Source organism: Gymnoscopelus microlampas (genome assembly GCF_963454915.1).
Source record: "Gymnoscopelus microlampas genome assembly, chromosome: 18".
Lineage (NCBI taxonomy): Eukaryota > Metazoa > Chordata > Actinopteri > Myctophiformes > Myctophidae > Gymnoscopelus > Gymnoscopelus microlampas.
In genome coordinates this window covers 19,427,893-19,444,099 of record NC_139955.1, presented here as the reverse complement: position 1 = coordinate 19,444,099, position 16,207 = coordinate 19,427,893, and the positions used below count along the sequence as shown (strand labels likewise).

General features: G+C 43.8%; 1 protein-coding gene across 1 annotated transcript in view; it reads left to right on the top strand.

The window, feature by feature from the left end:
- The window catches only part of LOC311033532 (glutamate receptor 1-like), a gene marked incomplete at its 5' end in the record, with an annotated part of 77,270 nt that overhangs the window by 15,704 nt on the left and 45,359 nt on the right, over nt 1-16,207 (top strand). Inside the window, 2 exons of the mRNA XM_084041085.1 lie at nt 7,238-7,477; nt 15,052-15,236. Coding sequence (XP_083897211.1) covers nt 7,238-7,477; nt 15,052-15,236 — 425 coding nt within the window. The remainder of the gene's footprint in view (nt 1-7,237; nt 7,478-15,051; nt 15,237-16,207) is intronic.

Genomic DNA, 16,207 nt, shown 5'->3' with positions numbered 1-16,207 from the left:
GCGCACACACACACTGGATATAGCTTTTTACAAGGTGACTTGGAGTGCTTGTTGTTCATCAATAGATAATTGTTATTGGTTAAATTCGGAGCAACTTCAGCAGACATGGTTGGAGACCCAGACATGACCTTAAAATGTGTGGCTGGATTTCAGTAGGGCTCTCCAATTAGTACAGTATATGCCCCAAATGTCTGTTCAATCCCCTCAGTACAGCCAGCCTTAATGATGATTTGTGGGATGTCTCAGGGCAGAGGAGCAATCCTGTGTGTGTGTGCGTCTGTGCGTGCTTGCGTACAGTACATGTGTGAATTTCAACTTCAAGTTGAATCCACACGGTGGATGTGGGTTTCATAGTTAGGAGTTAAGAAGTCTTTGGCCTGAGGATTGAAACTGTCCCTGTCCCTACTAGATTGGTCCAGACTACCGTTTTCCAGATGGTAACAGAGTGAACAGTCCATTACTGGGGTGACTGGGATATGTTGATCCTCTGGGGCCAGTTGCACCACCTCACACAAAATTCAAACTTAGCCTAGTTATAGCTTAATAATCCAGTCAATCTGGGGACGCATCTCTGTAATTTTAGATTTCTTTGGCTATTCAAAAATAGCAGATATACAAGCTCATAGCGAGCTTGCAGATCTGCTATTTTTTTTTAAATCGTGAAAATGTGTGAAAATCTTTAAATATATATATTTAAAGATTTGCACAAAATGTTCACATTTAAAAAAAAATAGCAGATCTACAAGCTCATAGCGCGGCACTCGGTGCCGCGCTATGAGCTTGTATATCTGCTATTTTTGAATAGCCAAAGAAATCTAAAATGACACAGATACTTTCCCGGCTAAATGGGTCTTTTAAAAGCCATTTAAGCTATAACTAGGCTAAGTTTGAACTTAGTGTGAGGTGGTGCAACTGGCCCCTGGGCCTTACTCTGGGTGTAGAGAGGTCCTGCATGATGTGCTGCTTCCTCTGTAGAGTCTTGTGGTCGCGGGTGCAGGAGCATCTTCCGTACCAGGCAGTGATGCAGCCAGTCAAAATACTCTCTATGGCAAGGGTCTTCAACGTTTTTCAGGCCACGGACCCCCTAGCTGAGAGAGAGATGAATTTTGATGATTTTTTTTTGTTGGTCTGCTCTTTTTTCCAGGGGTGGGCAACTTTGATGATGGAGAGGGCCATTCCACACTCACTCCAGAGGGCCACATTGCATATACTGTCGGGCAGACACCTCTTATCTCCATCATTTTTTTAAATGAATGCCATACTTTGCCATTCTATGTCACACAAAAGTAGCAAAAATAGCCGATCTACAAGCTCAAAACGCGTCGCAGTACTACGCGTTATGAGCTTGTAGATCTGCTATTTTTGCTATTTTTTAATTGGAATCCTGATTTTTTTGGATGCTATTTTTGAATTGGAATCCTGAAAAGTAATTTCAAATACATTTAGTTATACTTATGTTAATGTTATGAGCTTAAATACAAATACATTGGACATAAAAAAGACAATAGAATTTGAATTCTAGTCATTAAGCTACTAATATAGACTGAAGTAATTAAAGCGGGTCATGTTTGGAATTGTAACAGCTGAAATCAATAATATATCAGTATTCTGATATTAACCTGCAGGCCGCGCATTAAGTGAAGGTGGGGGCCGCATGTGGCCCCCCGGCCGCTAGTTGCCCATGTATACTCTGTCTACAACACCTATACCTCTTTGCCAAAAATAGCCAATCTACAAGCTCACAACGCCTCGCAGTGAGAGGCATTGTAGATCTGCTATTTTTGGCTAAAGTTCTCCTCAGAAAAGGGATGCTAGGGTTCAAGAGGGTTAACGCAAAAAAATACATCATATCACACAAAGATTAGACGGCCCCCCTGTAGTAACTCTGAGGACCCCCTAGGGTTCCCAGACCCCCTGTTGAAGACCCCTGCTCTATGGTGCACCTGTAGAAGATGTGTGTCCTGGAGTCGATGCCGAACCTCCTCAGTCTGTGGAGGAAGAAGAACTGTTGACTTGCCACCATGACGACGGTGCACATGTGCTGTGACCAGCCGGTGCTGGTACCAGTCTGCATGACCTGGGGTCTTTCTGTCAGTTCAGGATCTAGTTGCACAGGGCGGTGATGCGTCCTGAAGCTTAGAGGGCACAATCGTGCTGAATGCTGAAATGTATAGTCAATGAGCAGCATTCTCACATACTGTTCCTATTAGGTAAAAATTGTATGCATGCTGCTACAGTACTTGCATACAGTAAACCATACAGCTCAGCTCACACTAGGGTTGGGATCCTTTAGGATTTTTACGATTCCGGTTCCTTAACGGTTCCCTTACGGGGCATTTGGTTCCATTTGTACACTCTCAGAGCTACGGTGGTCCTTGAAATTAAAAAGTCTGAGAATCACTGGTATTGCAATTGTATAGCAGACTGATTCCGGTTCCTCAATGTTGGATCCGGTTCCTGTAGTTCCTCCGGTTCCGGATCCTAACTCTACTGTAGCTCTGCTATGTCAATCACAGCTCAGCCCATATTGCATGCTTGCAGTAAACCACACAGTTCAGCTCACGCGGCTACTGTACTGTACGTGCATACAGTACAGTGAAGGGAAGGCTAGTATATGTAGGGGGATTCAAGACAGTTAGTCAGATACTGTAACTGCACATTTTGTTAACTGTTTGGAAGCCTTTTCAATTGCACGGGGAAGCCGTGCCATTGCTAGACTCTGTCTTTTTGTTAAGGTAAGGGACATGTTTTCACATAATGTCGGTCCTTGCTGGAACTTCAACCTCAGATTGTACTGTACATTTCACAGTGAAATTATATTTTCAGACAGATAACATTTCAGCAGTGTTGGCTCCATACTGTGCTCATGGAATGGAGCTTTAAATATGAATGACTATCTTGTAGTACACATGCACACACACACACACACACACACACACACACACACACACACACACACACACACACACACACACACACACACACACACACACACACACACACACACACACACACACACACACACACACACACACACACACACACACACACACACACACACACACACACACACACACAATTCAATTCAATTCAAAGGGCTTTATTGGCATGAGAAAACATATACACACACACACACACACACACACACACACACACACACACACACACACACACACACACACACACACACACACACACACACACACACACACACACACACACACACACACAGGATAAGCCATGCCTACAATTACCCCTCACAGCCCTTTCATTCTCTTCTTCAGATGCTGCAGTGCTTGTCACAAATACAGCCTCTCTCTGTGTGTGCAGCCGGCAATGACGTGTCCGTCATTTGATATCTGGCTCATGCTAAGCAAAGGACTCTGGAGGGTCCTCTGCTTAGTATGAGCTGTTGAGTTCCACTCTTACCAAAAACGCTGCAAACTCGACTAGTTTTCAGATCATTTATTTAGAAATCTTATATGTTTAGCTGTTCAGATGTCGGCAGTTGAAGAGATAGTCATCTCCATGAATTATTTCTTCAGCTCAACTTCCATCAAAGTGTATTCCTTTCCCAAATAACGTCGCTCGGCAGTGGGCTACATATTTGGGGAAAGCTCCCGATGTCTGGGGGATACAGTAGGCCCCCCTACTGTATCTGGTAATTCGCACACACAAATTCATGCACGCTCCATTTTCATATCTGTTCTAGACAAAAACTGGATCAGCAACCTGCAAATTGACTTGATCCCAGTCTAAGATCGTATTAATTTCACTCACGCAGGTAGTGAAGTCATAATATTACTATTGAAAAGAGTAGGGGTAACGAGTAATATATTCCTTTTGTTTTGTAGCGAGCGTAACAATGATACCTACTGACCCCTAAGCTAAAAGTGCTTTAATTGCTCTGAGCGCTGCTAGAAGTGCCGGTTGTCTCAGCAACCTCAGCCCTGTCGCCGTGGCAGCCGTAACCATGGTGAGGGTAGACAGACTGCCAAGTGTACAGGTGTTGCTGTGGTCTGTAGGAACACTGTTGTACTATGGGCCCAACGTCCTTATTCACATATAGTGTTGTTTGCGCGTATACTGTATATGACACACAAACACATCAACATGCAAATGCTTGAGCACGCACCCACACACACACACACACACACACACACACACACACACACACACACACACACACACACACACACACACAAACACACACACACACACACACACACACACACACACACACACACACACACACACACACACACGCACACACACATGCACACTTATCTGCTGCCATACACTTCCACACACATGCAATATACGCCACGGCCCCTATACAAATGAGAGTTCTCTTAACCAGACCCACGGCCATATACAAGCGAGAGTTCTAAGAGCAGACCTGTGACCGCTGAGTTACACCAGCATTCTGTCACACTCATGTAAGCTCAGACAAGTACGTGGTGCTCCTGCTGTCTCCCACCTGCAGGTTGGCACCACATGGCTGCGTGCCTTCCGTCAAACAGGTCCAGCATTTGCATGAAAAAAATGTGTCGCATTCGTCTGAGCCATTGGACACATGAGAACGAAAAGAACGCAAGCTCTCGTGAGGTTTGACTCTGGAACATACAGGGCACCTTAGTTAGGTTTGACCCTGGAACATATGAGGGCACCTTAGAAATCGGTCTCAGGAAATCGTACGGGAGGATGTGGCAGTGAGTGAAAGCGTGGGGCGGCAGTGGCTCAGGGGTAGAGTGGCAGGTAGAGCGGCCGGATGGAAGGCATGAGGTTTCCAGTTTGATCCCGGGCTCCCCCAGAAGAGTTAGTGTCGAAGTGTCCTTGAGCAAGACGCTGAACCTCTAATTGCTCCCGATGAGCAGGTGCCTTGCATGGTTTCCTCCGCCCTCGGTGTATGAATGTATGGGTGAATGTAATGCACAATCTATGTAAAGCTCTTTGGATAAAAGCGCTATATAAATGCACCATTTTACCATTTACCATGAACACAGAATAAAGACCCCTGGGGTACCCTGAACAACAGAGTACAGTATATAGGGTTTAAGTGGTTAAGAGTAAGTACGTCAATTCGCTACCATGAACAGACCACGTGAGAGAGATCGGCCCATTACAAGTGTCTATTTCAGGGCTTGCTTTAAGTAGGGTGACTCACCAGGCTTTTGGAGCGCTCCAAGCTATGTGAGTGTGTGTGTGTGTGTGTGTGTGTGTGTGTGTGTGTGTGTGTGTGTGTGTGTCTGTGGAGGTGTGTGTGTGTGTGTGTGTGTGTGTGTGTGTGTGTGTGTGTGTGTGTGTGTGTGTGTGTGTGTGTGTGTGTGTGTGTGTGTGTGTGTGTGTGTGTGTGTGGGCGGCTTGAATATCTGTGGAGGTGTGCAGGGCTGTGATGGGCATAGGCTTTTTGGGTCCATTCCATCCTCATGGTCTTTCCTACTGTATAGTGAGCTGGGCGATTGCATACACTTCAATTTGTCTATTGAATACTGACAAACATACTGCCCACTCACAGCGAGGGGAGAAGCAGTACAGTATATAACATACCAGGATGAAAAGAACAGCATCGGAACAGAGGGAGGCCAAGATATGGATTTTCTTTCTTTTTACACTTTCAACCTGGTGCGCCTATTTTGGGCAGGTCATTACAGGCAAACTGTGTAGGCCTATAGCATAATAGCAAAAATAGCAGGTCTACAACTCACAACGCATTCTGAGCTTGAAGATCGGTCACTTACATGACATCTTTAAAGAACACAAAATAAAGCTGATAAGCCATAAAGAAAAACTGATGCTTTAGAAATATAACAGATAGAATACCATAGGGACAGAAATCACATTGTCTGAGAAAAGAGGGTGTGAACGGGAGAACAACAGAGAGAGAGAGAGAGAGAGAGAGAGAGAGAGAGACCAAATGAGGGATGAAAACAGTCCCCTGTTGTGAGGGAAATGTCAGTAAGACCCCGGGGATGCATTGATTAACCTCTCTATCTGCCTCCACTCTTCACTGCAGGCAGATGGACAGACAGGCCAGTGTTAACAGACAGGGTATAGGGCGTTGGTCGAGGGGTAATACATTAGACAAGTCGTTATAGTTGTGTGTGACTACAGTGATAACATGGTCACAGAAAATACTTGTTTTTACCCTGGGTATTATTACATATACGGTATGTAGTGTATTCTGTTTGTTTGTTAGTAAAACATCTTCCTTACAATATGTTCTGCCCCTTTCAATGTAAGTGCAATTTGGTGCCACCTAGTGGCCATCTAATTTAGCATTTAAAGAACAGGTGTATGTGGGCTCCTGATTATTGTTGAGATTCAGACAGGTGTATGGTGTGTTCCTGATTAATGCACTGAAATCTTGCTTTGTTGTTCCTCTGACAGCTTTCCTAGTATGTTGGCAATTCTCCTTTTGTTACTATTTCATTTAACTAGTGTCCATGGTTATTTCACATTTGCTACAGTAGCATGGTACTACAGGATTGTCATGTAAAGCCTGTGTAAATTAGAGTGTTCACCTGCTGAAGTTTGTTAGCATTATGCTCGTTTGTTTGTGTTTCAGCACTAAATAAGTTTAAGTCCACCCACCCACTCAAACCCACACAACCACACAGTAAAACACACAGTCGTTTGTGGATTGGACTAACACTTTGTAAAAATAGCAGAGTCATAACCTGAATGGAATCCAGCCATTTATTAAAATAATAGACTTGGCAGAGGGAGCACCAAGACCATTATTTTCCTATATCGGGACATCGCACCCTGCATTATCACTGACATGATGCAATCCTCTTGTCCTCATAGAGAGCATTCACACAGGTGTGTTAATATGTTTGTTACAGGTGGACATGTTTAACTCTGTTTGAAATGTGCTGTTTAAAGTCACTTTCCCTTGTGTTGATTTTTGCCTGGTAACATCAGCCTCTTCTATAATGCAAGGAAAAAGCAATGCAAAGCAGCACCGAGCCTTTTGATCTGTGTGAGTATTCTCCGTGACAGGTGCACGGTGAAAGCAGAAGATCACAGAACACAGCATAACAAGACGACTCCCACGCGACGGCAACTGCAAGGCATCCGTGCGTTGGCGTCCTCTTGTTCTGAATCATGGAAAAATCCCAACATCCACAAACAACTCAAAGATGTAGCTTCAAGCCATAACATTGTCATCATCTCCCTCTCTTTTTTCCCCCCACATCTTCCCCTCCCTCCTCTCTGTTTCTCCCCCTGGCAGTCTGCTCGCAGTTCTCCAAAGGTGTCTACGCCATCATTGGGCTGTATGACAGGAAGACGGTGAACATGCTCATGTCCTTTTGTGGGGCGCTGCACGTGTGCTTTGTCACGCCGTCCTTCCCCATCGAGACGGCCAACCAGTTCGTCATCCAGCTGAGGCCCGAGCTCCAGGACGCCCTGGTGGGGGTGATCGACCACTACAGATGGAACAAATTCGTCTACATGTACAGCTCTGACTCAGGTAGGCTGGCAGTGGTACAGGGCTGGAGATGATGTTTTCGCCCATCTATGTGTCTGTTTGTCTGGCTGGTTGGCTTTCTGTGCGTGCGTACGTGCGTGCGCGTGCGTGCGTGTGTGTGTGTGTGTGTGTGCGTGTGTGTCCGTGTGTGTGTGTGTGTGTGTGTGTGTGTGTGTGTGTGTGTGTGTGTGTGTGTGTGTGTGTGTGTGTGTGTGTGTGTGTGTGTGTGTGTGTGTGTGTGTGTGAGTTTGTGTTTGTGTGTGAATCTGGGGCTAATCTCACAAACTACTACACAGATAATTGTCAAACTTTTTGTGCATGCTGCCAGCAGGACTCCCCCGGATACTGTTCTAATGCTTCAACGACAACTATATTATTTTATATTTCTGTGAATTCATAACCTCATACCTACAATGCTGATACATGTCAGCAAGACTATGGAGTGGAACTAGCTTATCGGGCAAGCAGTCCGTTTAGCATATGGGATTACACACAAGCGTGTCATTTGACACCAGTTTTACAATACCTCAGAGAGACACAGACATGCACACAGACGCAGGCAAAAACACATGCATATGCACCACACACAGAGACAGAGAGTGACACACATGAGTGCCCCACAACACAAAGCAAGCAGATGCATTTATTCCGCCATACCGTTACTCATACAACGCCGCTATCATAGGCTGATATATGTATTCCCCAATATTATACGACACCTAATCTAAAACCACGTTGTCAACACACACTGTATACTCCTAGGCCTGCTGATCCTAATCATCATTTTACACACACAATGTTTACTACATGCAAGTGCATGTATGCAACAGCATGCACACATTTTTGGTGCAATGCCACACATCCCTGCCAATGTCACATTCTGCATCTTACAAGGTGCTTTGGCCTAATGGTAAATACAAATGGAGGGTAGAGCCAATACTATAGATACTATGCAGTGGAAAAGCAACTTTACACAGCCCTGCGATAGGCCACTTGCCTTGCGGAGGTAGTTTATTTCTTTGATTACTTTTAAAGCTACATTCTATGTATGTTTTATGTCCACTGTGGTAATTGCAACTACAATAAAGATGCTGGTGCGTGTAATTTTCAATCCAGTTCTGCTTCAAATTGTCAACCAGTAAAGGTGTCCTACCTACTGTAACAATAGGGTCTAACATTTCTCAATGGAAGAGTAGTCAGACCACTTCCAACCACTGCCGACGTGCTGATTATAATTTGTATTAACATATTCTATATATTGTATTAACATTAACATACTCTATATAATACAGATTGTAGATTTATTATGCCTGAGAGAGAGGGAGAGATGCAAGCTAGTCTCATCTGCTCTTCTAGATTATTGTTTCGGCCTGGCGAGAGAGTATGTTTTGCACCCTGTCTGTCCGTCCGTCCGTCTGTCCGTCCGTCCGTCCGTCCGTGTGTCCGTGTGTGTGTCTGTCTGTGAACAGCTAATCTCCAACATCGTTGGCTTGATCGCAGCGAAACTGTGCACACACACTACCTGGATGCCAATTCAGAACCTTTGCCCCAAATTTTTCACATGGGCCTGTTATAGCGCCACCAGGAGGCCGCTTTTTCCAAAACACCTTTTTTGACAGTACTCCTACAGATTTTGTCCAAACATCACGCAAATCGGTACACAGTATCTCTATAGTCATTAAACAAAACGGGTCTTTCAAATTTTTCATATTCCATCCTGATTGGCTAAAAATGGCTTCCAAAGTTTGCAGGACTGCTCCGTTTTGAACAAAATGCCTCAAATTATGAACACAGCATGCAATTTCCGTGTAACTTTGCACGCACATTCCCACTAGGCCGAGGAAGAAATGCCACTTGAACATTTTCTAATCAGCCTCATGATGGCGCTATAACATGCCGATTCGTGTTTTTACCTATAACTGCACCGATCTGTGTAAAATTTGGTATGTGCACTCCCTAGAGGTCAAGGAAAAACCTTTGCCCTGCATTTTTTACATCTGCCTTTTATAGCGCCACCAGGAGGCCGACTTATGTAAAACATATTTCTTTATATTACTCCTTCCGATTTTATCCAAATTTCACGCAAATCGGTACACATGATCTCTATAGTCATTAGATCAAGCCAGATCTGTTTCATTTTTCATATTCCATCCTGATTGGCTAAGATTCACATCTAAAGTTTGCAGTAGTGGCTTCTTTTGAACAAAATGACGCAAATCGTGAACGCAGTCTCAGATTGCGGTCAAACTTTGCACGCACATTCACACTATGTTGAGGAACAAATGCTACCCTTTTAACATTGGCCTGTTATAGCGCCACCAGCAGGTCACATTTAGCTTAACACATTTTTTGAACAAAATGCCTCAAATCATGAATGCAGTGTCCTATTGCCATGCAAGGCCTAAGAAGAAATGGCACCCTTTTCACATTGGCCTATTATAGCGCCACCAGGAGGCCACAATAACCTACCTGACCTGGCGGATACCTGTGCTCCGATGAGCACTTTTTTAGTTTTTATTTTTTTGCTTCAGTGGATTTCTTCCCTATATCATTGGTTTACTGATAGCTTTCTGCTGTATCCAGTGTTGCTGAGAGGTAACCACACACAGAAGAAAAACGCGGTCCCGCCATGCACCCAAACTTAGTTACCCCCTGAATGGGGTCGAATGTTGCACCCAAACTGCAGTTAGTCACCCTCTGAACAGGGTCATATGTAGCCATTGTGCGGCACAGACACATTTATTCTTGTCCAGTTGTGTCTCTGTACAGGCTGAGGACCCAGAAAAGAAATATTGACCTGGCACCGGCCAACAGATAAATCACACAATGGGAATGAAAGATTAAGCCATTCAGGGTACAGTTTTCACAGCCGCTCACGTAAGCAGTGTGGCGAGGAGCAGTTCTTTTGTCAGCAGTATGTGGGGGTTGAATAAGAAAATGTACAATCGTACAATTCAAGTGTGTTCTTTAAATCGTACAATTAGAGCATGTTCTTTAAATCGTGCAATTAGAGCATGTTCTTTAAATCGTACAATTAGAGCATATTCTGTAAATCGTACAATTAGAGCATGTATTTTAAATCGTACAATTAGAGCATGTTCTGTAAATCGTACAGTTAGCGCATGTTCTTTAAATCGTACAATTAGAGCATGTTCTTTAAATCGTACAATTACCAAGTTCTTTAAATGTTCCTGAACAAACAGGGAGACAATGGACCTGTTAGCACCAGGTGTATACCCCCCCGTCCCCCCGTCCGATCTCCATCCAATCAGCTGTAACCTTCCCATAATGCCGTGCCATCTGTCCCAGGTGTTGTATGTGTTGTAGCATGACCACGAGGTGTGTGAGTGTGTGTGTGTGAGAGTGAGAGCGAGAACGAGAGAAAGAGAGGAATAGTTTGAATACATTGTTTGAGTGCATACAAACGCATATTGTATGAGAGAAACTTCATGTGCAAGATTGTGTGCGTCTATCTTTGTTTGTGTACCTGTGATCAGTGATGCATGTAGATTTGTGTGACTTCATCTTAACACGGTTTTGTCTGCCACTGTGGGCTTAAAAACGGTCTCAATCCAGAACACACTTGACATAGAGCTTAGGTGGTTCTTCTCTCTAATAAAAAGTAAAGTACAGATTCTCAAATAATTTACTTCAGTAACGGTACTCAAGTAAGGGTACTTGGTTAGTGTCCACCACTGCACACACCATGGATGATGTATGATCACCATGGAAACAGTTGTTTAACCACTTTGATCCACTCATACTCACTAGTGAGACACTCAAAGGCTATTACTCTCGCTATTACACGCGCGTGTGCGTGTGTCTACCAGCAGCCCTTTGTTGACTGGATAATAGGCTAAATCAAGCTGTAGTGTGTGTGTGTGTGTGTGTGTGTGTGTGTGTGTGTGTGTGTGTGTGTGTGTGTGTGTGTGTGTGTGTGTGTGTGTGTGTGTGTGTGTGTGTGTGTGTGTGTGTGTGTGTGTGTGTGTGTGTGTGTTAGTTACAGCCTTTTCTTATTTTTTTGATGACCGGTGGAGTCGACTCAATGGAACCCCCTCAATGAACCCTGAGGGTCCCCAGACCCCACATTGAGAACCAGTGCTATATATATATATTGAGGGGAAATGGTTGCCTAGCCAGGGCTATGTAAGTTGCAGGTTGCGACCATTAGGGCGCGAGGAAGCTGAGGAATAGCATTTCTACAACATGAGGCATGTTTTGTAAGAAATAGGCCCTTCCCATAGATTTTTTGACAGTATGGATTATTATCACATGACTCACAAGATCATTTGTATCAGAATTTGGTCTTCTACAAATAGTTGACAAGTGTAGCATTTGTGGCGCTCCCCTATGGTTGCAAGTGAAATAGCTTTTCGGGTCTGTGTTGTTTGGAGTCCTTAAATTTTGGGTAGATTGGACACTGCAGGTGTATGTTTGTGCGTGTGTGTGTGCGCGCGCGCGCGCGTGTGTGTGTGTGTGTTTGTGAGTGTGTGTGCTTACGCACGCATGCATTTCCTCTATACACTACTAAAAGCATTTTGCTTTATTGACCACACTATCGAGTTATCTTACATTGGCCAAAACACTTTCATAATTCAATCCAGATGCATTACTTTTCTTTCTATAAATATTACATTTTAAGCGCATTACCCAGATTGAAAAAGGACAGAGCAATAAATCTAAGTGAATGTTGCTGTTGTTTTCCTGCAATCTCAGGAACTCTATATTTTTTTTTTTTGCCCAGATAACATTTGTCTTTATGTGTTGCAGTACAGGAGCTCTTAATGTAAAGTGTCTCTCTTTTATTTTCAAAGGCTTGAAGGGGGGGAGGGGATAGTGGGGGGGAGTGGCATTAAACAATAACAATGAAATAATAAACACAATTCAGAAAATAGTTTCTCAAAGTATGTATTTTCCTTGCTCTTGATTACCTGGTGCTCAGGTCTGCATGTGTTGCCGCTGGCCAGAAGGGTACTTATGGTGGCCAGATTCCATTATGATATTATTCTCCTCCAGGAGCCCTTAGGGGCACAATGTATACCTTGACTAGCCTCCACCAGACTGGCTCTGATTTATAGGGCTGCATCAGCCTACTAGCCACACTTTAAAAGGCAAAGAAGTATTCAATAGTGTTGCTGTGTAAATACTGTGACGAAAAAATACGAAAGAAAGAAAGAAAGAAGAATTAAAGTAAACAAACAAGCATGTATTCCATGATAATCTGCCACCAGCTCTTGGTTTGTGATTGAAATTTGTGGCTCCATTAAAATTTCTCTCTACATACGGTAAGTCAGAGATGTCTATAATGAAACGCAAAATTCAATTCCATTCACCTATCATAATTCTCACTTGTCTTCTCACTAAAACTCCTGTGCACATCTAAGCTTTTAGACGTTAAAAATACGAATGCCAAAATCCCCAAAAGTATCATGGTAGAGTTCTCAGTTGCAATGGACGTGGAGCTCTCTGTGGTGCTGAAACAAGAACCACAGACGCTGCTTGATGCTAAGGCAATGTTCAGCTCTCTGTCTCTCCTGGGCCAACTGGCCTTTCGCATGGCTATGATTGACTGCCCACAGTGTTCCCATGCCTATCATCAATTTCATGGCTCCTATTTAAATCTGTCAGTGCCAAGGACTACAATTATTCACCAATGAGAAGCACTGAATGAGAGGGGCAACATGAAATTGCACATTGGTTGGTGCAAAGCATTTCACTACTATATTTATTTTAACTGCTAAATATGCACCCCTATAATTTTCCTCCCACTCCGCTCCAATCTTCCTGTGGTTGCCGATAAAGCTTTAGTGTCGGTGTGTACATCTACTACACACGGTGGCCAAAGCCCATCCATCTTTGCATTTCTTTAATGGCTTGGTGTCACAGACAGACGGGGACCTTGAATTGCCTGGAGAGCAGCTGTCTGTACATTACAATAGACCCAAAGAAACATCTGTCAGAGGCTGTGAGTGCATGTGTTGCAGACTCTTGGCATGCCCTGTGTTATGCTCCCCCATTCTTTAATGACACCATTTTTGGCACGTTGTGTTCATCTATTTCCATAAAAAGCTTGGGACTTCTTAGAGTTCTGTGGCTATAAGCCCTGCGAATGTCCAATCATTCGCAGGGCTGAATATAAAAATCCAATATATACTGTGGCTAATATAGTAGGCTAATATAAAACATTCGCAGGCCACATCCGGCAGTGGTGGAAAGTAACTGTAGTACATGTACTTAAGTACAATTTTGAGGTATTTGTACTTTACTTGAGTATTTCCAATTTCCACTACTTTTACTTTTACTCCACTACAATGATTTGAAAACTTTAGTTACTAATTGCTTTTCAGATATAAATGATGATATAATGAAACATACATTAACCACTTTAGCCCTATTTTATAGGCTATTTTAAAATAGCCGATCTACAAGCTCACAACGCGTCGCATCGCGACGCATTGTGAGCTTGTAGATCTGCTATTTTCAAATATGTTGTACTTTTACTTTTGGTACTTTAAGTACATTTTGATGCCAATACTTTTGTACTTTTACTCAAGTAAAGTTTGAATTCTGGACTTTTACTTGTAACGGAGTACTTCTACATTGCAGTATTGATACTTTTGCTTAAGTAAAGAATTTGAGTACTTTTTCCACCTCATCCGGCCCGCGGGCTGCCAGTTTGACACCCCTGTGTAAATCAAGAGCCAAGATCGATGTGTTCTCTAATTGCCTCTTATTTCCTGCCTCAGCATGACCCCCTCAGCCCATTAGCTGCACCGCCGTCTTCCCCAAAATGCTACAGCGCATTAGCAGCCTATCAGTGACAGCTTAAGGGAGTGGGGCTGCATGTAATTTGCACTGGGATGATGTAAATCTGATCGTGCCATCCGCCAGCCAGCACACTCAAACTGATTGTTTGTTAGTGAGATGGTGAGGATTGTTCAGCCTATTGCTGTAAGAGCAGTGATAACTCACCTGCACACACCTGTGTGCCTAATGAAGTGTCCACTCCTTGCACTTGGATTATCATTCTGATGGATTTGTTTATCGGGAACAGGAGGGAAGCTGTTCGGAATGAGCTGTGTTCATTTGTATTGTAACACGTAATAGAAATACTGCACGCTATGAAATTAGATGGCACATCATTTGTTCATGTCCCATGTTGTAGTGAAAAAATAATCATTTTCAAATGGATTGCCTTATGTAAAGCCATATAGACCAGTCGTCCATTACTTCTAATTCCTTGGGGGGTACCAGGGGGTCCTCAGCTAAATTAGTTAATATAGCGTCACAATCATTATCACAAACAGTATATTTTATACTTTGGCTAATCAAAAATAGCAGATATACAAGCTTGTAGATCTGCTATTTTTGAAAAATCCCTGGCACAAAATATTTTTGAGATCGGGGGGGGGGTCCCCGGCCAAATACATATCATTCTTTTTTATTTTTTACATGAAACAGTTTGTTTACATCCAGACCCCTTTCACCAGCAGGCCACACTGATCTGTAGTTCCTATACAGTTCCCAGGGTTCTTAGTTCCACCTGACCTCTGAGTCCCCCCCTCCATTCTCACCAGGACTGTCTGTACTACAGAAGGTTCTGGACACGGCGGCGGAGAGGAACTGGCTGGTGACCTCAGTCAACGTGGAGACGATGACGGAGGCCTCCTTCCAGAAGGTGTTCCAGGACCTGGACAAGAGGAAGGAGGGACAGATCATCATTGACTGTGAGACCGAGAGGCTCACCGGCATCCTCAAAAAGGTAAAGGAAAGCTTTTCACTGTCTGCTGTTGCCACGGTGATATGTATTTACCTATGTGGCACTCCAACTATGCATTTATACTGTATGTGTTCAGGTGGTCTCTGAATTTTTACTTTGACTGTCACTGTGGTTTGCATATTTTAGAAGTAAGTCCACATACCCTACCTTGAAGCATTTATTGTTTAAGTCGTATTTATTATTTTCCAGACATGACATCACGCCTCCAGTCAATTTTTTTTATAGCACATTTATTCTTTCACAAAGGCACAGTGCCAGGGTTATGCAGGTGCTTATCAGATGAACAAAGGAGGGAGGATAGAATGAAGAAAAGATGGATAAAAAAGAGAAAGCAGTGGGTCGGCCAGGCCGTCCGGTTTGGTGTTTTGTCTCCTGGAGCATCAAAGGACAGGAGAGATAAATAACATGGCGCTGACATTCAGAGAAGGCGTTTCGCCAGTCACAGGATCTGCACTTACTCACCACTGTACTGCCTTAGGAACCTTGCACACACACACACACACACACACACACACACACACACACACACACACACACACACACACACACACACGCACACGCATGCACGCACGCACGCACCCACACACACTTGGTGGAACAACATGATGGAACTGGTTCGTGCTGGTTCATACCCGCACACAAGAGCAATCGTCTCATCATCAATGTATGTATCGCTATACGACACACATGAATCATCACACTAACCCATTCACGCATACTGTGACACACACAAACACATACTGTACACACAAATTCACCCACACATATATACACACCACCCACACATCCAGACGTGTGCATGCTGGCACAGGGTGAGTGTTATTGATGGCCTGGTGTCCACAGTTAAGGTTATTGCATCAGTTCTCACCAGTTTACAGGAGCTGAGCCTGAGAAGTTCTGCTTCCAGACAGCAACCATCCATCACACACATGTTCTCCCTGCCTGCGCGCACA